The 22,328-nt window shown below is 43.0% G+C and overlaps 1 protein-coding gene across 2 annotated transcripts in view; it reads left to right on the top strand.

The window, feature by feature from the left end:
* The window catches only part of GLRA2 (glycine receptor alpha 2), a gene marked incomplete at both ends in the record, with an annotated part of 157,208 nt that overhangs the window by 60,598 nt on the left and 74,282 nt on the right, over window positions 1-22,328 (top strand). For both annotated transcript variants that reach the window (XM_081328067.1, XM_081328068.1), the window contains 4 exons: window positions 2,261-2,484; window positions 14,545-14,627; window positions 15,911-16,048; window positions 17,755-17,969. In XM_081328067.1, the coding sequence (XP_081184193.1) occupies window positions 2,261-2,484; window positions 14,545-14,627; window positions 15,911-16,048; window positions 17,755-17,969 (660 nt within the window). The remainder of the gene's footprint in view (window positions 1-2,260; window positions 2,485-14,544; window positions 14,628-15,910; window positions 16,049-17,754; window positions 17,970-22,328) is intronic.

Here is a 22,328-nt window from a genome sequence, read left to right as displayed (position 1 = left end):
GCAGGGGCAGAGAGCTGCGAGTGCGAGCGCGCCCCCCCAGATGTTGTGCCCGGTGTGGCCGGCCCCCCCTGCACCCCCCACACTACGCCACTGGGGGTGTGCAACCTAGATCCTTCACATGCACAGTTTACAGTAAGGTTCGCGCTCCTATGAGAATCTAATCTCTGATGATCTGAGTGGAGCTGGAGCAGAGATGCTAGCATTGGGGAGCAGCTGCAAATACAGATGAAGCTTCGCTCACTTGCCCACTGTTCACTTCCATCTGTGCAGCCCAGTTCCTAATAGGCCACAGATTGCTATTGGTCCATGGCCTGGGGGTTGGGGACCCTTGCATTAGGGTGAACATACGTATATGGAAAACAAAACAAATCAAGCATTATCTTAACTGTATCTTGATTTTTTTTAAAATGAAATTAGATATCTATTTAAAAAGATGAAGACTGGTGGGTCTTCATGCCATTGCTCCCCATGTATCTTTGATTAGCAAAACTAACCTCATAGTAGATATCATGTCAGGACTCACTCATACAATATTTCTCATTCACAAAGATACAGCTGAAAGGTGAGGGGAAAAATCAGTAACAGCCTCCACTCACCTTCAAAGACATTCCACATCAAACAACTCTGCCAGTTGTTACACAATGATGCCATAACCATGTACCATTAAGGAAAAAACTCCTAAAGTTACTCAGTCAATATTTTGCATAATGTTTCTGCATAGCACAAAATGTCAATGTTATCAAATGTTAGTTCTTCCTAGGACCCACTGTGTTTACCTTCCAATAATTCAAAATGCATTCTCTGAAGTGAGCTTAATAAATATTATTCACAGATTCCTAGCTAATATTTATTTGTAAATTACTCTGCTGGATATACTCTATGAATGCTTAGCTAGAGACTTGCAAATTAATCAGTGAGGAGGCAATCAAAATTAGTCTTTAAAATTCTGGCAGGTTTTTATAATGTTTAGACAGTTTTTATTCTCACTATTGTGGAATACTAATTACATTTCAAAATGTTTCCACTATGCTGAATAGATAAATTTTATTAACTTTATCAATAAAACATATGGTAAGTGAAAAGCTGCACTCTGTGATACAGAGTTTAATTTTGTTTTGGTCCTAAAAAGAATGAGGTAAAATTGCCACTCCATAGCTTTATGATTTCAGTAAACAACAACAACAACAACAACAACAACAACAACAACAACAACAACAACAACAACAACAACAACAACAACAACAATAATAATAATAATAATAATAATAAATCAATGGTTGTACCAGTAATAATAGGAGCAATAGCCAAAAGGCTGCCTCGATACATGGAGATTTTGAACTTATCAGATCTGAATATTCTGATTTTGCAAAAAACCATCTTACTCGGAACTGCCTTAGACGTTACCTTAACAGGTCCTTGATTAGGACTTGAACTGTTAAGTTTTTACCAGTCCCAGAATGTGAATTGAATTGAAGATTAAATCTTAAATAAAAATAATAATAATACACCATTGGCATTAATAAATGCGCCATCAGTCAATTGCAAAGGTGGTTTTACTGAGAACAGCTTCCATCCTGCTGTGATACCTGTAACACCATCAAACATCCAGATCTGCCTGTCCCAGGTCCTTGGTAAGGACTCGATAGATAGACAAAAATGCCAAACCCAGTCTGAACATCTGGTTGACTGTGCAATTAATAATAATAATAATAATAATAATAATAATAATAATAATAATAATAATAATAATAATAATAATAATAATAATAATAATAATAATAATAATATGGAACTTTTGATTCCAAATAGACATTTGGCTCACAGGTGATGCATGAATGGAAGAAAAACAGTTAGAAAAAATTACAAAATACCACAATCTGCAAATTGAAGTTGAATGATTATGGAAGAAGAAATCAATGGTTGTACCACCCTTGGAGCAATACCCAGAGGGCTGCCTAGATACTTGGAAATTTTGAATTTATTAGACCTAAATATTCTGACTTTGCAAAAATCCACTTTACTCAGAACTGCCTATATACTGAGACGTTACCTAAACAGCTCTTAGGTCCTTGCTTAGGACTTGAAGTGTTAATCCCAAACTGTGAATTGAATTGAATATTAATAACAATAGATTTTCCTTGACTAATATAAAGTATAATATTGTATCAGATAATTCAATAATTGATCTAGGGTTCAAAGTCTAAAAGCACAATCATTTGGACAAGAGATTAAATAATTGGTATATCTGACATTTCTATAGGACTACAGAGTGAACATTTTTTTGAGGCAGCAGTGGAACGATTCCCGTCTTGCTTATAGTGAATACCCTGATGACTCCTTGGATTTGGATCCATCAATGTTGGACTCTATTTGGAAACCCGATTTATTCTTTGCCAACGAGAAAGGCGCAAACTTCCATGATGTTACCACAGACAACAAGCTTCTAAGGATTTCCAAAAATGGGAAAGTATTATACAGTATCAGGTATGTACATGTTGGGCATATTCTTGGTTTTTGAAAAATGTGTCTTAGATCACAGAATGGAATTTAAATATCCAGCTGAGGTTTGAATCCAACAAAGCAGAAAAAATGTCTCCACTATGCTTGGCTTTCTCTTCTCAGATGAAAAAACCATCAGATGATGATGGTTCTCATCAAAACCATCAAGGATTGATAAGACATAAAAGAAGCTTGCTGCTCCAAAACCACTTTCCCATCTTCATGAGTTGGGAGTGCACAAGCCCCAGGCGCCTAATGGATCCTGAACAGTTCCAGGTGGCACTTGGACCTGTGCCTGCCATCTTCACTCACAGCCCGGTCGATGCCTTAGTGGAAGCCGGGAAAGGGAAGCCACGGAGGCACTTGACCACGTTGTGCCCATGCAGCCCCTGCAGCACAGATCCCGGCGGGCTCCATGGTTTTCCGTGGAGCTCCGGGAGATGAAGCATCGGAGATGGAGCCTAGAGAGCTGCTGGAGATCCAGCTGGTCTGAATCTGACCGATTGCGGTTAAGAACCTTTACGAGGTCTTATCTCGCAGCGATGGAGGCAGCAAAGTTCAACTACTTCGCTGTCCTCATCGTGTCCGCAGATAATCGCCCGGCTGCCCTGTTTAGGGTGACTCGCTCCCTCCTTAATCAGGAGGTGAGGGAGGAGCCCTTGCAGGGTTGTGCCAAGGAGTTTAGTCAACATCTGGCAGACAAAATCGCTCAGATTTGGGCCGGTTTGGACTCCGACTGGGCGGAGTCTGACGGGGGGAGACGAGTGGTCTTGGGAACGTTATCTGGGAAGAATTCAACCCTGTGACTCCGGAAGAGGTGGACAGGATCATGGGGAGGCTGAGTTCCACCACGTGTTTATTGGACCCGTGCCCCTCCTGGCTGGTATATGCAGCTCGGAAGGGGACACGAGGCTGGCTCCAGGCAGTAATAACTGCTTCTTTGAGGGAGGGTAGCTTCCCTGCCACCTTGAAGGAGGCAGTGGTGAGGCACCTCCTCAAGAAGCCTGCCCTGGACCCTGCTATTTTGAACAAATATTGTCCGGTCTCCAACCTTCGCTTTCTAGCGAAGGTTGTTGAGAGTGTGGTGGCACATCAGCTTCCTCTGTTCCTGGAGGAAGAGGATTATCTGGACCCCTACCAATCGGGTTTTAGGCCCAGGTACAGCATGGAGACGGCATTGGTCGCGCTGGTGAATGATCTGTGGCGGGCTCAGGACAGGGGTTGTTCCTCTGTCCTAGTCCTATTAGATCTCTCAGCGGCTTTTGATACCATCGACCATGGTATCTTACTGTGGCGCCTCAGGGGGTTGGGAGTGGGTGGCACTGTTTTACAGTGGTTCTCCTCCTACCTCCTGGGTCGTTTGCAGTCAGTGTTGGCAGGGGGGCAGAGGTCGGCCTTGAGGCCTCTCATTTGTGGAGTCCCTCAGGGGTCGGTCCTCTCGCCCCTCCTGTTCAACATCTATATGAAGCCGCTGGGTGAGATCATTCGTGGTTTTGGGGTGGGGTATCATCAGTATGCTGATGATACCCAACTTTTTATTTCCACCCCAAATCAACCCAGTGATGCCCTCGCCGTGATGTCCCGTTGCCTGGAGGCGGTTCAGGTCTGGATGGGGAGGAACAGGCTTCATCTTAATCCCGACAAGACCGAGTGGCTGTACATACCGGCATCTCAGGTTACCCAGTCTATTCCATCTTTAACTATGGGGGGTGAGGTGTTACCCCCCCCCCCGTAGATAGGGCTCGCAACCTGGGCGTCCTCCTTGATTCACAGCTCAGTTTAGAAGATCATATAGGAGCTGTGACCAGGGGTGCTTTTGCCCAGGTTCGCCTGGTGCACCAGTTGCAGCCCTATTTGGACCGAGATGCCCTATGTACAGTCACTCATGTGCTTGTGACCTCTCGGATAGACTACTGCAATGCTCTCTACATGGGGCTGCCCTTGAGGACCACTCGGAGGCTCCAACTGGTGCAGAATGCGGCCACGTGAGTTGTGATGGGGGTCTCCCGATAGTTCCATATAACACCTCTGCTCCGCGAGCTGCATTGGCTTCCAGTTGCCTTCCGGGTGAGATTCAAGGTGCTGGTGATGACCTATAAAGCCCTAAGTGGCATGGGTCTGAATTATTTATGGGAGCACCTTCTGCCGGTGTTAACTTCCCATCGTCCTGTGCGCTCCCACAGAGAGGGCCTCCTCAGGGTGCCGTCGGCCAGGGAATGCTGACTGGCAGCCCCCAGGGGGAGAGCATTCTCTGTGGGCACACCTGCCCTCTGGAACCAGCTCCCTGTTGAGCTCCGGATGGCTTCTGACCTTCGCTCCTTTCACCGCGACCTGAAAACCTGGTTATTTGAGCTTGCCGGCCTGGACTGAGGGATTGGGATTTTAAATTTTTAGAATGTGATTTACTTGTTGGGGCTAATTTAATTTAATTTATTTTTAACTATGTATATTTATTTATTTATTTATTTATTTATTTGTTTTTATAAACCGCCCTTCTCCCGAGGGACTCGGGGCGGTGTACAGAATAAGGTAGGCATACAGAATGAACAATAGTGAAAACAAACAATAGTAAAATACAAGCTGGGACCCCAGATTAGAGCTATCAGGCCAGGCCAGACTGCTGGAACAGATAAGTTTTTAATTCGCGCCGGAAGGTGCGGAGGTCGGGGGCCATCCGGATTTCGGTTGGTAAGCTGTTCCAGAGGGCTGGCGCACCCACTGAGAATGCCCTCCCCCTGGGGACCACCAGCCGACATTCCTTGAGCGGTGGCACCCTGAGGAGGCCCTCTCTGTGGGAGCGCACAGGACGGTGGGGTGCTGACATTGGCAGAAGGTGCTCCCGTAGGTAGTCCGGACCCATGCCATGTAGGGCTTTGTAAGTCATTGTTAGCACCTTGAACTTCACACAGAAGGCAACTGGAAGCCAGTGCAGTGCACGGAGGAGAGGTGTGATATGGGAGTATCGGGAGGCTCCCAAGAGTGTCCGTGCCGCTGCACTTTGCACCAGTTGAAGCTTCCGAGTGGATCTCAAGGGCAGCCCCAAGTAGAGAGCGTTACAGTAGTCTAGGCGAGAGGTCACAAGAGCATGGGTGACTGTACGTAAGGCATCCAGGTCCAGATAAGGCCGTAATTGGCGAACTAGTCGAACCCGGGAGAAGGCCCCCTTGGTCACAGCTCCTATGTGATCTTCCAGGGAGAGCTGCGAGTCAAGGAGGACACCCAGGTTGCGGGCCCTATCAACAGGGGGTAGTAACTTGTCCCCGATGTTAAGGGATGGGATGTTCTGAGTATCCTGGCTTGCCGGTACGTACAGCCATTCAGTCTTGTCCGGGTTCAGTTGAAGCCTGTTCCTCCCCATCCATTCCCGGACCGCTTTCAGGCAGCGAGACATCACGTCGAGGGCATCACTGATGTTGTTTGGAGTTGAGATGAAAAGCTGGGTGTCATCAGCATACTGATGGTACCCTACTCCAAAGCTGCGAATGATCTCGCCCAGCGGTTTCATGTAGATGTTGAACAGGAGAGGCGAGAGGACCGACCCCTGAGGGACTCCGCAAGCGAGAGGCCTCGGGGTCGACCTCTGTCCCCCTGCCAACACCGACTGCGAGTGACCCTGGAGAAAGGAGGAGAACCAACGCAGAACCGTGCCTCCCACTCCCAGTCCCCTGAGGCGTCGCAGCAAGATACCATGGTCGATGGTATCGAAAGCCGCCGAGAGGTCTAATAAGACTAGGACAGAGGAATGGCCCCTGTCCCGGGCTCTCCAGAGATCATTTATCAGAGCGACCAATGCCGTCTCCGTGCTGTAGCCCGGCCTGAAGCCCGATTGGTACGGGTCTAGATAAACCGCTTCATCCAGGATCTGAGGGAGTTGGTGCGCCACCACGCTCTCAACAACCTTCGCAAGGAAGCGAAGATTGGAGACTGGACGAAAGTTATTCAATGAGGATGGGTCCAAGGTGGGCTTCTTGAGGAGAGGCCTCACCACCGCCTCCTTCAAGGCGGTGGGGAAGTGACCCTCCCTCAGAGAAGCGGAGATGACCGCCAGGAACCAGCCTCGTGTCCCCTCTCGAGCTGCATATGCCAGCCAGGAAGGGCACGGGTCCAGTAAGCATGTGGAGGAGCTCAACCTCCTCATAATCCTGTCCACTTCCTTAGGAGTCACAGGATCAAATTCCTCCCAGATGACGTCGACAAGACTGTCCATGCCTTGTTCTTCCAACTCAGCCCAGTTGGAGTCCAGGCCGTTTCGGATCCGAGCAATTTTATCCAGCAGATACTGACCGAATTCCTCGGCTCGACCCTGCAAGGGTTCCTCCCTCACCTCTTGGTTCAGTAGGGAGCGAGTCACCCTGAACAAGGCAGCCGGGCGATTATCTGCGGACGCGATGAGGGTGGAAAAGTAGTTGGATTTTGCCACCCTTATCGCAGCGAGATAAGACCTGGTGAGGATTCTTAATCGCAATCGGTCGGATTCGGATCGACTGGATCTCCAACGGCTCTCTAGGCCCCGTCTCCGACGCTTCATTTCCCGGAGCTCCGCGGTGAACCATGGGGCTCGCTGGGATCTGCACCGGGTCAGAGGCCGCAAGGGTACAACTCGGTCCAGAGCCTCCGTGGCTGCCTTCTCCCAGGCTTCCACTAAGGCATCCGCCGAGCTGTGAGCAGGGAGTGCATGTGCGTCCCCAAGCGCTGCCTGGAACCTATCAGGGTCCATTAGGCGCCTAGGGCGGTACCATCTGGTTGGCACCGCGCACCCACGGCGGGGGGTGGCAAAGGGGAAGTCTAGCCGCACGAGGTGATGATCGGTCCATGACAGGGGCATAATAGTCGTGGCACCCCCACCGATATCATCGCGCCACCGTCCAGATAAGAACACCAAGTCTGGGGTGTGGCCTCTCTCATGAGTCGGTCCAGAAATTATTTGCGACAGGTCCATGGCCGCCATGGAAGCCATGAACTCCCGAGCCATCGGACGATCCTCCCAAGGACGGTAGGTTAAAGTCGCCCAAGACCATGAGTCTTGGGAATTCAACCACCAACCCTGAGAGGACATCGAGTAGCTCGGGCAGGGCTGCCGCTGCACGATTAGGTGGTAGGTATGCCAGCAGCAGGCCCAACTGCGCCCCCGGGCCGTATCTCAGTAGGAGAGACTCACACCCGACCATCTGAGGGACGGTGATCTCTCGCGGGCTAAGGGATTCCCTGATGATAACTGCCACTCCCCCGCCCCTCCCATGGGCCCGAGGCTGGTGCAGCACCTGGAAACCTGGCGGGCAGAGGTCAACTAGAGGGACACCACCCTCTTGGCCCAGCCAGGTTTCCGTGATGCAAGCCAGGTCCGCGTGCTCGCTCTCCACTAGGTCACGAACAAGGTGTGCCTTGTTAGCTACGGACCTGGCATTCAGGTAGACCAGCCTTAGCATGGGAGGCTGCACACCTTCGCTCCCGGGACCTCCGGGGAAGTACAGAGGGTCGGAGCGTCTCACCGCTTGTACAGAGCGGAGATGACACTCCCGGTGACGATACGGCCCTCTGTTTGTGCACCTTCTGCCATTCCCCACCATCCTGGGAATAGGATGTTCGTCAGTACGCCATCGGTTATTGTCGGCGACTGGTCCTCGTTTCTCACCATGGCGAATGGTCGTAAGCCTGGCCTGCGTTATGGCACCCGGAAGGTCTGCCTTCCCCGAGCAGCCATACTCTTTTCCCGCCCCCCTCCCTAACCCGACAAAAAACTTAACAAGAAACTTAACCAGGGGCCTCTTGTTGGTCTTGTGATGGAGGCCCCTGACCCTGCCTGGCCATCTCTCAGAGGCCCAATGGTCGGGCCCGTCATCGAGGTATGATGAGTTGAAGGCAGGACGAACCCAGGAGAGGGGGGAACTCCTGAGGGCGAGTAGATCTATGCAAGAATATTGAAGCCGCATAGGGAGCATTGGGGAGCATTGGGAAGGCGGTCCCCTGGGTGGAGCATTAGAAGGAGGGTGTAGTCGGGTAGGTGGGTATCTGGACCGTCACCCAGCCACTGCCACTTGGTTGGGTGAACCCCAGAAGCAGTCCACTCCCCATCCTCTCACGATGGATTGTGATTCTGCTTCTGGGGGTGGTCCAGGACCCACTCTGGGTGAAGCATACCCCATAGAGCTCTCACCTCTATGGGGCTGCAGGTGTAGGACAGGCCACTCTGCCACCGTGGCTTGCACCCAGGCCCATCATGTCCTGTGGGGCAAGGGAGGGCAGGGGGGTTCGGAGCTGGAGGAGGCCAGATGTTGATGGCCTCGGTGGTCTAGCCGCCGTCATCTCCAACGGTCAGCTGCATCCTGGCGTCTTTAGGGGTGTTGATCGGCACGGAGATCGCCACGCCGCATCTAGTGGTGCTGCCGTCGGGGGGTTTTCGGTGAGATTGGGTGACCGGGGCCTGGAGAAGTTCAGCGCCGCTATCAAGGCTCCTCGGTGGTGGTCGATCGGGTCCGCATAGCCGGTCTGCGGCACCTCCTTGATCCCAGGGAGATGCCGCCGTTGTTCAGGAGCAGGCCAGGAGGTCGAAGCAGGGCAACGACCCCGGCCCCGCTCAGGGCGGTTGCTGCGGCTGTCTCTTCCGCCGCCTAGCTGATCCATTTGATCCGCGGGGTCTTTCCTGATCATCCCTGGCGTCGCTGTTGGCCAGGGAGGCATAATAGGGAGCCGAGGGTGGAGGCACCGGCCCCACTCTGGATGGCTGCAGCAGTTGCAGCGGCTCGGGGGCGGGTTAGAGGCGCCCCATCGCCACTGCCCCCGCCGGTCTTCGGGCCCGTGGGGAGATGACAGGTTAGGGCCCCGCGGGGTACTCGCCGTCGCCGCTGCCGACGATGCTGCCGCCTCCGCTACCCAGCTGGTCCACAGCGCCTCCGTTGGTCGCTTGGGGACGCCGCCGGAGGAGTCGAACAGGTGCGGGGGTTGGGGCAGGGCAGAGATGTTGCCGCCGTCGCCCGGGAGCCGGTCAGGGGGCCGGGGCAGAGCAGAGCCTCCGGCCCCCCCTGGATGGCTGTGATGGTTGTCGTGGACCAGGGGCGGGCTTGGAGAGGCCCTGCCGCCACCGATACCGTCGCTGCCGGCTCCCTGAATAGGCGAACAGCTGATCCGCGGAGAAGTCGCAGTCGCCAGGGAGCTGATCAGGAGCCGATCAGGGGGCCGGGGCAGAGCAGAGCCTCCGGCCCCTCCTGGATGCCTGCCAAGGGCCAGGGGGCGGGCCTGGGGAAGTCCTGCCGCCACTGCCATCGTGGCTGCCGGCTCCCCGAATAGGCGACCGAGCTGGAGCTTGGGAGTCGTCGCCATCGCCGCTGAAGGCGCCTCCGCCGCACAGCTGATCCGCGGAGACGCCGCTGCAGCCCGGGAGCCGATCAGGAGCCGATCAGGGGGCCGGGGCAGAGCAGAGTCTCCGGCCCCTCCTGGATGCCTGAAGGCGCCTCCGCCGCACAGCTGATCCGCGGAGACGCCGCTGCCGCCCGGGAGCCGATCAGGAGCAGATCTGGGGGCCGGGGCAGAGCAGAGCCTCCGGCCCCTCCTGGATGCCTGAAGGCTCCTCCGCCGCACAGCTGATCCGCGGAGACGCCGCTGCCGCCCGGGAGCCGATCAGGAGCAGATCTGGGGGCCGGGGCAGAGCAGAGCCTCCGGCCCCTCCTGGATGCCTGAAGGCGCCTCCGCCGCACAGCTGATCCGCGGAGGCGCCGCTGCCGCCCGGGAGCCGATCAGGAGCAGATCTGAGGGCCGGGGCAGAGCAGAGCCTCCGGCCCCTCCTGGATGCCTGAAGGCGCCTCCGCCGCACAGCTGATCCGCGGAGACGCCGCTGTCGCCCGGGAGCCGATCAGGAGCAGATCTGAGGGCCGGGGCAGAGCAGAGCCTCCGGCCCCTCCTGGATGCCTGAAGGCGCCTCCGCCGCACAGCTGATCCGCGGAGACGCCGCCCCTGCCCGGCAGCATGAACAGAGGTAGAGGCAGGGCAGAGGCGCTGGCCCCCGTTTATAACGGTTGCCAACGGCCCAGGTGGCGAGGCGGAGATGTCCCGGCACCCCTGCAGCTGTTTCGGGAGGCAGCGGGCGGCACCATTGCCCAGCTCATCTGCCCGAATTTCTGGCCCCACCCCAGGGGTCCGCTGACATCCCTGGGGGGCTCCTGGGGGGACGCCTTACCGTTGGGGGCTACGGAGCTCTCCCCAGCGCGTCCGCCATCTTTGGAGCCGGGAAAAAAAAAAAAAAAAAAACTGCCCTGTACACCGCCCAGAGTCCTTCAGGAGAAGGGCGGTATATAAATCCAATAAAAATAAATAAAATGAAATGAAATAAACTTGTGTAAATTGCATTTCAAAGCAAAAAGAAAATGTAGTCTACTATATGCCTGAAATCATGCCCCATGTGCTAGTATTGGGCTACTAATAATTTAATTTTTGCAATGAAGCCTTCCAGATAGAAAGTACACTTAAATTATGAAGCTAAATTAATATTTTCTATACAGGTAGTCCTTGATTTGCAACAGTTCATTTAGTGACTGTTCAAAGTTACAACAGCACTCAAACAACTGACTTATGACCATTTTTCCCAGTTACAACCTTTGCAGCATCCCCATGATCATGTGATTAAAATTCAGATGCTTGGCAACTGGTTCAACTTTTGTGACCTTCTGACAAGCAAAGTCAATGGGAAGTGAGAATCACTTAACACTAGTAACTATGTTACTAACTTAGCAACTGCAGTGATTCACTTAACAACTGAGGCAAGGTCATAAAATGGGGCAAAACATACTTAACAAATGTCTCACTTACTGTACCAACAGAAATTTGGGCTCAATTGTAGTTGTAACTTGAGGACTACCTGTATTCTAAATAGTTCTCTTTCTTGCTGCAATATTTTTTATTACCTGGAAGCTATATATTCATTTAGTGAAGAATTTGAAACTATAACCCAAAAGCTCACAATTCTACTTAGATGCAATAAAGATATAAGAATTTTCATCCATACAGAAACACACACAACCATTTCAGTGTATTTTCTACTTTATCTTCTACAGTTTCTGATTTTATTTATCCAACTGTGAAGAAAAGCAAATTAATTTTAACCCAAGTCCCAAGATCCTTTTTTAGGTTAACGCCAGGGACAAGCAAATGCTGGTTTTGTGAACTATTGTTGCGTTGTTATAGTTGTTGCATTGTTGTAGTTGTTGCATTCCAATATTCATTATAGGTTGGATACTGATATAATACTATTACTGGTTTACTGAGGACAGAGACAATATTTTAATTGGTTTTTTGAGTTTGCAGAGGGTTAGTATTTTTTCTCCTAAACGTTTTTAGGTATAGGAAGCATATTAGGGACTTTTACTCCCTCAAAAAAAAATCAGCAGAAATCACATCATCATTGCTTTATGGATTAGGCTGTGTTCTAGTGGCACAATCTCCTGGGCTTTGGAAACCATACAAAGCAATTTGAGTTGTTTGCAGAACAGAAACAAATAATAAGGATAAATAAAAAAAGAATTCAGGATGAATTCTAAGGTTAAACCTACAATCGTGGCTCTACATATTGCATAGAATTCAGTATTATTTAATTGTGACCTCTGCTCAGATTATGGAAGGCCTGGTCGAGGCTTAGAAAATCCAAAAAGCTATGGTCTATTGACTCCAAGAGTCAAGATAAAAGATAAGAGGACTTCACCCCCTGAAACTATTCTCTCAATAATTTTAGAACTGCTTCTAACAGACATAACTACTCAGCATTAGCATAAACTATTAATTCCAACTCAGCAGTCCAATCACTGAGATAATATCTTCACTCTGTCTGAGACATCTTTTGAGTTATCGGTCTAGACCAGAGTTTCTATGCTGGCTGGAGAATTCTGAGAGTTGAAATCACACATCTTAAAGTTGCCAAGGTTAAGAAAAGCTGGTCTAGACTACAATCCAAGGATTAAGCAGTCTCACTTTGTAATGTATTAGCCATAACTGTTTTAATTACTTGCTTAATGTCTGACCTAGATTGCTATATTGCTTAACAATTGCTGTTACTGAAAGCCAGACTGGCTGTCTCCAAGCTGATAATTAGGCTTTGGGCAGGAAACTGTTACTTTAAACCTATTGGTTGCTGCCTAGAGGCTAACAGTATAAATAGCTGTGCAGCAGTCATTAGGGCTGCTTCTGTTCTGAGTTAATAAACTTGTTTGCTGTTTCAACACTTCCTCTCACTTAATGCCTAAAAAAACTGAAGGTACAACAACTTATATTTAGCTTTTAAGGCCAAAGTTAGCTAGTCGTGGTTAGAGGATCTCTCTGCAGGGATTTTGGCTATGCCTATGACTATCAGAAACTCAATCTCATGTTGTTATTTTTTGTTTATATACTTGTATACAGATATAATTATTATATGGTTACATAACTATACTTCTATTTTATTAAATTAAATTATTGTCTAACAATAAACCCAAATCCAAACATGCAATTAACTGATTTTCTGTATGGGAAAAATTAATGAGGCACAAACATGTTTATTCAGTGTGATATTTTTTCAAGATAGATCAGCAACCAGAGTGAATGACCACCTGAATTCTCAGTAGAAGTAAATGTGCTGTTACTTAACAGTTCTATTTTCACCTGTTTAGAATAGAATATAGCTGGAAGGGACCTTGGAGGTCTTCTTGTCTGGCCCCCTGCTCAAGCAGGAGAACCTATACCATCTCAGACAAGTGACTGTCCACTCTCTTCTTAAAAACCTCCAGTGATGGAGTGCCCATGGTTTCTGAAGGCAAGCTGTTCCACTGGTTAATTGTCCTCAGGAAGTTTCTCCTTAATTCCAGGCCGCTTCTCTCTTTGATCAGTTTCCAACCATTGTTTCTTGTCTTGCTCTCTGGTGCTTTGGAGAATAGTTTGATCTCCTCTTCTTTGTGGCAGCCCCTCAAATACTGGAATAGTGCTATCATGTCACCTTTATTTCTTCTTTTCTTTAGACTAGCCAAATCCAAATCCTGCAGCTGTTCTTCATATGTTTTGGTCTCCAGGCCTTTGATCATTTTGGTTGCTCTTGTCTGAACTTTTTCCAAGGTCTCAACATCTTTTTTGTAGTATGGTGACCAGAATTGGCTTCTGTATTCCAGGTGTGGTCTTACTAGGGTTTTATGAAACGGTACTAATATCTCACGTGATCTTGATTCTATGCCTCTGTTTATACCATCCAGGATTGTATTAGTTTTTTTGGCTGCTGCTGCACACTGCTGGCTCATAATCAAGTGATCGTCCCTCTCACAGTTGCTATTTTTGAGCCAGGTCTCTCCCAATCTGTACTTAAACCTTTGGTTTTTCCTGCCTAAATGTAAAACTTTGCTTTTGGTGTTTACACTGGGTTTCTGATAAGAAATACTTTTACCTAAAAATGAAGTTCTCAGTCATCTAATATTCATGAAAAGAAAACAAACTACTGTTGATGGCAAAATATCAGAGGAAAGTGAAAGGAATTTACAAAAAAAAGCCAAAGGATAGAGTTTGAAGACTTTTACTCTACTACTTTATAATACTAAGACCCTTGATTAAAGGCCCAAATGATCACATTATTGATTACTGGATTAAATACTTGTGCTCATTAATTTATTTGTATTTGAGAGGGGGGAAAGGCAATAAGCCCTCGTTTTTTCTATCCCAAATGTGTCATTTTCTTTATTGCTGTCACTATGTTCTTTTAGTTTTTACATCAGGGAACTTAATGGTACTTGTACAAATATAATACAAATAGTCCTCGACTTACAACCACAACTGAGCCCAAAATTTTTGTTGCTAAGTGAGACAGTTGTCAATGAATTCTGCCCCATTTTATGACCTTTCTTGCCACAGTTGTTAAGTGAATCACTGTACTAGGTATGTTAGTAACACCATTGTTAAGTGAATCTGGCTTTCCCTTTGATTTTGCTTGTCAGAAGGTCACAAAAGGTGATCACATGGCCCTGGGACACTGCAACTGTCATAATTTCATTTTAGCAGCAATTCCAAACTTACTAAACACATTTACATTTCTTTGCATTCCTTTAGGCTAACGTTAACTTTATCCTGTCCCATGGACCTAAAGAATTTTCCTATGGATGTACAAACATGTACAATGCAACTAGAAAGCTGTAAGTCAGATATTATATTTTTTTTAAAAAAAAATACACCAGTCATAATCTGACTCTTCAAGATGCACTATTTAATATCACTTCATGTAGTATAATACTGAGCTTCTGGCATATACAGAATATGTCACAGAAAACAACTGGAGAAAGCAAACAGAAGAGGGATACAGTATCCCTACTACAGCTGCTATTATTTTTTTTACTTTACTGTTTTTGAACAAGAAAAGGTAATTTTATTGGCCTTAATTTGTTCTTGTAATGGAACCTATTAAGGCATCTTAAGACCTGATGGCCTTTGAGAAGACAGAACTACATGTTCTAATTCAAATTCCTATAATTTGGCAGAACCTTTTATTCTCCAAATCCCTCAAAGAAGGTGACTGGGAATTCTGGGATTTGCAGTCCCCTATATGTTTGAAGAGAATCTTGGGGTAAAATGATCTTATTTCTCAACCTTGAGGAATGGATATGCCCTTTATGGATAGGGTGACTAAATTCTGAGCTGTCTGTTAATGTTTATCAGTAAGCAAGCTGTTTGCTTTCTCTATTTCTTTCTCTTTAGTGATAGTATACTGTAAATGGTTTTCCTACTTAAGGTCCTGAATTAAAATTATCTTTGGATAATTGAAATTTTTGACTTGGAGGACTATTTGACACTTGAAATACAAAGCCAAAGAATAAATACATGGAGTAAAGAATGACATTTCTGAGGCAGGCCTTTGGGGGTGCATCTTTATATTTAACATGCAGTATCAATCTTCCATATCCCCATAGGCAAACAGCATGAATTGGATGGGGGTAATAATAGTAAATGTGATAGGTATAGAAGCACCTGGATATTCCTGAGGCACTCAGATGTAATATTTAAAGATGCTAGTGTTATTATCCAAATAGGATTGGAGACTTGATAGCATCTAATGCAGATGTTTCCAATATAGAGTTGTCCAAATATATTAGACTTAAAAGTGCCTTAGTTTGTGGCTGCCATGCTATTGTAGTTTATAAATTGTAGTCTCAATTTATATCAGGGTAAAAGATGTAGAAAGTCCTATCCACTTCACTTTAATATCTTTGTTATAAATATGCTTATGGTCAAATGTTCCCCAAGTTTAATCTAGATATTCCTGATTTATTGATGTCACATCACTCCATGCATTAACCATAATCTGAATGTATTTATCTATTAGTGATCTTTTCTCTTTCAGAAATTAAATAATTTTCCAACTGTTACTATTTGCCTTTTGTAGCAATTCTGTTATTATCTAATCACAAATAATTTGTTCTAGTTGGCTATACAATGAATGACCTGATATTTGAATGGATGAGTGATGGCCCAGTACAAGTAGCAGAAGGCTTAACTCTGCCGCAGTTTATTTTGAAAGAAGAGAAGGAGCTTGGTTATTGCACAAAGCATTACAATACTGGTAAGTATTGTATTACTCAACAATGATTTCCAAATTTTATGAGTGATGTTAGAAACTTATTAGAGAATCCTGGTTGTTAATATTAAAATTAATGCACACTTATTACATAATTGAATCAACAAAATGGATTTGATTACATTTCTTTTAAAAAGAACTAATTCAAATCATGAGCCAATATACACTTATCAACAGTGAAGCTGCAAATTGGGTATTGATTTATTTAACAGTATTGCATAATACTTTGGCTATTGACATCCTGATGTCTTGATAAATTGCAAATAGTAGTATCTGGCCAAGAAAAACTTATCCATTGATGATAAACAATGATCCATCTTTAAAGTCATACCAACCCTCTTAAGAATTATGACCAAAATTTGAAAATGCTAGATTAAGGCCAAGCCATATGAATTAGCATTGCAATTCCTAAGTTAAACTTCTAACAACACATTGTATATAATCAGTTTTTATTCAATATATCCATGACGTCTGGTGCACCAGAAATAACATTAACATAACATAGTTGTGAACTTGTTGGTTTGGAATTTGGAAAACATAGGTTCTAGTACAGTTGCAGATGACCTGGTTACTTTCTCCCAGCCCAGCCTACCTTACACAATTGTTGTGGGAAAAACTAAGAGAACAAAATAGTATGTGTGTTGCCTTGAAGTCCTGGCTGAATGGTGATATATCAATTTAAGAAGTTTTATAATGAAAGAAAGTAGCTTCATAGCTTTGAAAATAATCCATCAAATCTCATTAATAATGACTGGCTTTGAAAATAATCCATCAAATCTCATTAATAATGACTTTCAGTTTAATTTGTTTCCTTCAATTTCTTATAAAAATACTAAAACCAAAATTTCAATTCATTTTCAAGGTTTTAATAGATATGGAATTTCAAAGGACATGATTCAAATGTGTAACTGGGATATATCCAGCCACAAAAGGCCCTGAGGACATGCATTCTCTAGGAAATCCCAGAATCAGAAGGCATCTCATAGAGCCTTTTCTAAACTAACAAACTGTATTAAGAGAAATTAGGTTTTATTAATATACATCTTTATTATAGACCTTGGAATGGAGCAGGGCATGAGAAAACACTATCTAGGCATACCCAGATATTTTTATTGCGATTTGAAAAATACCAAAGAGAAAAAGTGATAAAGCCAAAGAATAATTTTTAGGAATACCAATTTATAAATGCAGTTGTGTACTGCAGCTCCATACCAGGTCAGATAATTATTTAGTTATTCAGATTTTTTTAAAAACACCTGGTCCCTTATATCAAGTCCCACTGTCAACAAATGCTCTCATCAAACTCTTTGTGGTCTGAATCTTCAAATGCACTGTTTTGTTTATTATTTTGTTTAAAAAGTATAAAGCAGTATTAATTTTTAAAGCCCTCATTTTCAAAACATTAAAAATACTCAACAAGACAGATCAGTAAATTGAATCAATTGGTATAATTGCAGTCATCTTTGTGTAAAGTGATATACAACTCTCAAATGACTAACTTGGGGTTGATTCCTTCAGGGTAGAATGTCAGTCAAAATATACCTTGTATTAGTACTGAAGGAACAATGCCCATCCAATTGAATAAGATCTGACATTTCACTGTTCATGTGCCTAAGGCAATTAATTTATGCTGATGATATAATAGGATTAAAAGTACAAAAATGATTTATAAAAACAATTTCGTGTTCTAGGAAAATTTACATGCATTGAAGTAAAGTTTCATTTGGAGCGCCAGATGGGATATTATTTAATCCAGATGTACATTCCTAGCCTGCTGATCGTCATTTTGTCCTGGGTATCTTTCTGGATCAACATGGATGCTGCTCCAGCCAGAGTTGCACTGGGCATAACTACAGTTTTGACAATGACCACTCAGAGTTCAGGCTCCAGAGCATCTCTTCCAAAAGTAAGTACTTTCCATTAATTCAGAACTAACAAACTAAATAGAGATGATTCCTATAATCTTTTGTGTTATGTTCCTTATTTTTTTCATGCATTGAAATTATAAGTAATGTATTTAATAAATTTGTGAACCAGATGTCTTTTATTTCATGTATATACAAGCGAGATTTATTATACATTATATGACTGAAGGGTAAAATTAAGATATAGGGCATTATGTGAAATACATTTCTTTTTATTTGCATTAAGGATGGCAGTTGGTTACACAACCTATTTTCTTTTTTTTTTTAAGTACAATTTTTATTATATTTATTTAATATATAAAATACAAAGAAAAATAGATATAAGAAATTAGGGGAAGGAAAAAGAAAGGAAGAGAAAAAAAGTGAGATACAAGGGGAAAAAGAAAAAGCATTGAATTCCAATTTTCTTTAGTGCAGTACAAAATAAAAACATGCCAGCTTCAACATTTTGCTTTTACATATTAGTATATGACTAGCTATTTCCATAATGACAAATCTATCTAATCGACAAAACCAAAGTCAAAATTTCATTTTTTTTTCATCACAAAAATTCCAGAAGTGATATCCAAGTGAAAAAGGTAGTTAAACATATTCTCTTCTTTGAATAAAAGTCAATTTAACCATTCCTGCTTTATCTTCTTTACTGTGGAAATGGTATGTATTTCTATTTGCAGCTAATAATCTTTGTGAACTATCCCCATTTTTATTAACAAGGTTCACTGTATTCTTTCAGATTCTTTGACCTTACAGGGAAAAACACTCTTTTTTCATTTCTTTTTCACCCTTTTTAAAATGCTAAACTTTTCTTTAACATTACTAAAATCAAAACTTTCTCATACATTTTTAATATCTTAACATACAGATTTAAACTTCAGTATTAAATTTAAATCCCTCCCTCCAAACTACTCTTAGAGAATAATATTTTTTTCTTTTATAAACATCCTTTTTAAAACTCAATTTTTTTCTTTAACTATTAAAACATTTTTTAACTTCCTCTTAACAAAGATATTCTCAAACACTTTCAATAACATTTTGCGTACTTTAAGAATCACTTAAGCATTCTATATATATAAAAATTTCATTTTCAAATTATGGATTAAGATTTTCAGTTACAAATATCAAAATCCATCCTTCAACCTGTCTTTTTTTTATTGAAAAGTTTTACAATACATTTTTGAATACAAAAAAACCCGCTCCTCCCCTTCCCCTCTCCCCAACCCCCCCTCCCCTCCCTTCCCCCCTCCCCGACTTCCCAGAGCTGAATACAGGGTATAATAATACAAACAAGCATAATCTAAAATATGCTAACAACAATAATAAAACATTAAATTCTATCACACTTTAACTTTCCATAGTCAAAATATTAATAAAATAACTACTAACTAATTATACGTCATAAAAATCCGCTACTTATTCAAATGCTAAATGATACTTTTTAGTCCCATATTTATTCTGAATATATTCAATCCATCTTCTCCATTCCACAATGTATCTCTGTTGCGATTGATCTTTCAAATATGCTGAAATCTTTGCCATTTCCGCCAAGTTAGAAACTTTCAAAGTCCACTCTTTTATAGTCGGCAGTTCTTCCTTCTTCCAATATTGTGCTACTAAAAGTCTCGCTGCCGTAATTAAATTCAACATCAACTTTGTATCTATAACAGTAGTATCTGTAATAATACCCAATAAAAACAATTGCGGAGAAAACTTTATCCTTTTCTTAAATATCTTTTGCATATTCCACCAAATTTTAATCCAAAAAGCTTTAACCTTTTTACAAGTCCACCATATATGAAAATACGTTGCATCCTCACAACCACACCTCCAACATTTGGACTGGCAGTTCGGATACATACTTGCTAATTTTTTAGGGTCTAAGTGCCACCTATAAAACATTTTATAAAAATTCTCTCTTAAATTTTGGGCCTGTGTAAATTTTACATTTCTAACCCAAATCTTTTCCCAAGTGTCCATTGTTATAACTTCTTGAAAATTCTGGGCCCACTTTATCATACAATCTTTAACAAGTTCCATTTCTGAATCAATTTCTATCAATGCATTATATATGCTTTTTATATGTGCTTGACCTTGATCTCTAATTTGTTTTACCAAATTTTCATCAATCATCGAGAAACCAACTTTCTGGTCCTCTTTCCATCTTGCCTGTAATTGCCCATACTGGAACCAAGTTTGTACAATCTTTTCTTCTTTTAAAATATTATATGGCTTTAATTGCCATACATTCCTTTCTAAACTTAAGATTTCCTTATATGTAGTCTCATCATGTTTAAATCCCACATTTATATTTTCTATTGCATGTTTAGGTATTGCCCAAATTGGTATCTTATAATTTAACTTATGTCTATACTTTTTCCAAACTCGCAACAGAGCATACCTTAAAATATGTATCTTAAACACATTATCCACCTTCTTATCATACAATAAATATGCATGCCAACCAAATAACAAATCATGACCCTCAAGATTTAATAATCTCCCTTGTGTTAAATTAAACCAGTCACTTATCGATGACAAAGCAGCAGCCTCATAATATAATTTAAAATTAGGCATTTTAAGACCGCCTCTTTCACGCGTATCTTGCATTATCTTAAATTTAACTCATGGCTTTTTCCCTGCCCAAACAAATTTATTAATTTTTTATTTATTTATTTATTTATTTATTTATTTATTTATTTATTTATTTGTTTTAATCCCATTTATATCCCGCCCTTCTCCGAAGACTCAGGGCAGCTTACAATTGAAGCACAACCCAATGTGCTTAGCAATTCCTTTTTGCCATTCTTCCAAATTTAAATCCTTTTTAAGTATAGGTATCATTTGAAATAAAAATAAAAATTTTGGCAAAACATTCATTTTCACTGCTGCAATTCTTCCCAATAAAGATAATTGTAATTTTTTCCAACTATGTAATTCTTTCTGTATTTTTCCCCATAACATTTCATAATTATTTTTATATAACTTCACATTTGAGGCTGACAGATATATCCCCAAATATTTAATCTTTTTAACTATTTCAAATCCCGTTAGCTCTTCTAAAACAGCCTTTTGTGATATAGTCATATTCTTAGACAATATTTTAGTTTTTTGTATGTTTATCTTAAATCCAGAAACTTTCCCATATAACATTATTATCTCCATCAATTCTACAACTGAATAATCCGGCTGAGTTACTGTAATAACCAGGTCGTCCGCAAACGCCCTCAATCTATAATCCTGATCTCTTATTTGGATTCCCCTGATTTTATTCGAATCTCGTATTTTAATCAGTAATATTTCCAATGTTAAAACAAATAATAAAGGTGACAGTGGACACCCCTGCCTTGTACCCTTTTCAATATTACATGGTTCTGTCAAACTGTCATTTACTATTATACGGGCTGTTTGCTTTTGATATATTGCCCTAATAGGTTGTAAAAAATTTTCCCCAAATTCCATTTTCTCTAATACTTTCATCAAAAATTGCCAATCCAATTGATCAAAGGCCTTTTCAGCATCCAAAAAGATCAGCGCTGCGGGGATCTGATTATTTCTTTCCAAAAATTCCAATAGATCTACAATGTGTCTCACATTATTCTTCATTTGTCTACCACTTATAAATCCAGTTTGATAACTATGAATCACTTGTTGCATTACCTTCATTAATCTGTTAGCTAAGATTTTTGCAAATATCTTATAATCAGTATTTAAAAGCGATATTGGTCTATAGTTTTTGGCTTGGGTGGCATCCTGATCTTCCTTTGGGATCAACGAAATAAAAGCAGTTTTCCACGATGGAGGTACCCCTCCTCCCAATTGAATTGTCTTAAACAGTTCCCTTAAAGGTTCCACCATTTCTAACTGTAAATTTTTATAGTAAACGGTGTTAGAGATTAAACGTGATTTGGGTGACAATATTATATAGTGGAGTAAAAGCACCTTTAAGGAGTTAAACGGTCTAAGGGTGTGGCTGTAATTATTCCACATAAAAGAGAGTTAGATGTTACACGTAGTTGCTCTTGTATATGTGTTTGATGTTAGTGTTTGGATACCTCTTGTTCTCTTGTTTGCTAACTTGATATTTATTCTCTCAAGAATCAACTGCTTGCTACAGTGTATATTGTTTTTGATATTGGTAAGCAGCTTTTGTATTTTGATACTATGTTTTTTATGGACTGACTTTTATGTGCATGATACTGGATTGATACTTGGACTATTTCTTACTGTGTTTCTTTTTGTTGTCTGAGTAAAATTAAGTTATAAAACTCGTGTTAGTGCATTACTGTTTGCCTAAAAGTCCCAGTACAACTTCCACTGTGTATTAATAATACTCTGTCAAACAA

This window comes from Vipera berus (assembly GCF_964194415.1).
Source record: "Vipera berus genome assembly, chromosome: 4".
Classification (NCBI taxonomy): domain Eukaryota; kingdom Metazoa; phylum Chordata; class Lepidosauria; order Squamata; family Viperidae; genus Vipera; species Vipera berus.
The sequence above is the reverse complement of the archived record's forward strand: the minus strand, read 5'-3'. Positions and strand labels throughout refer to the sequence as shown.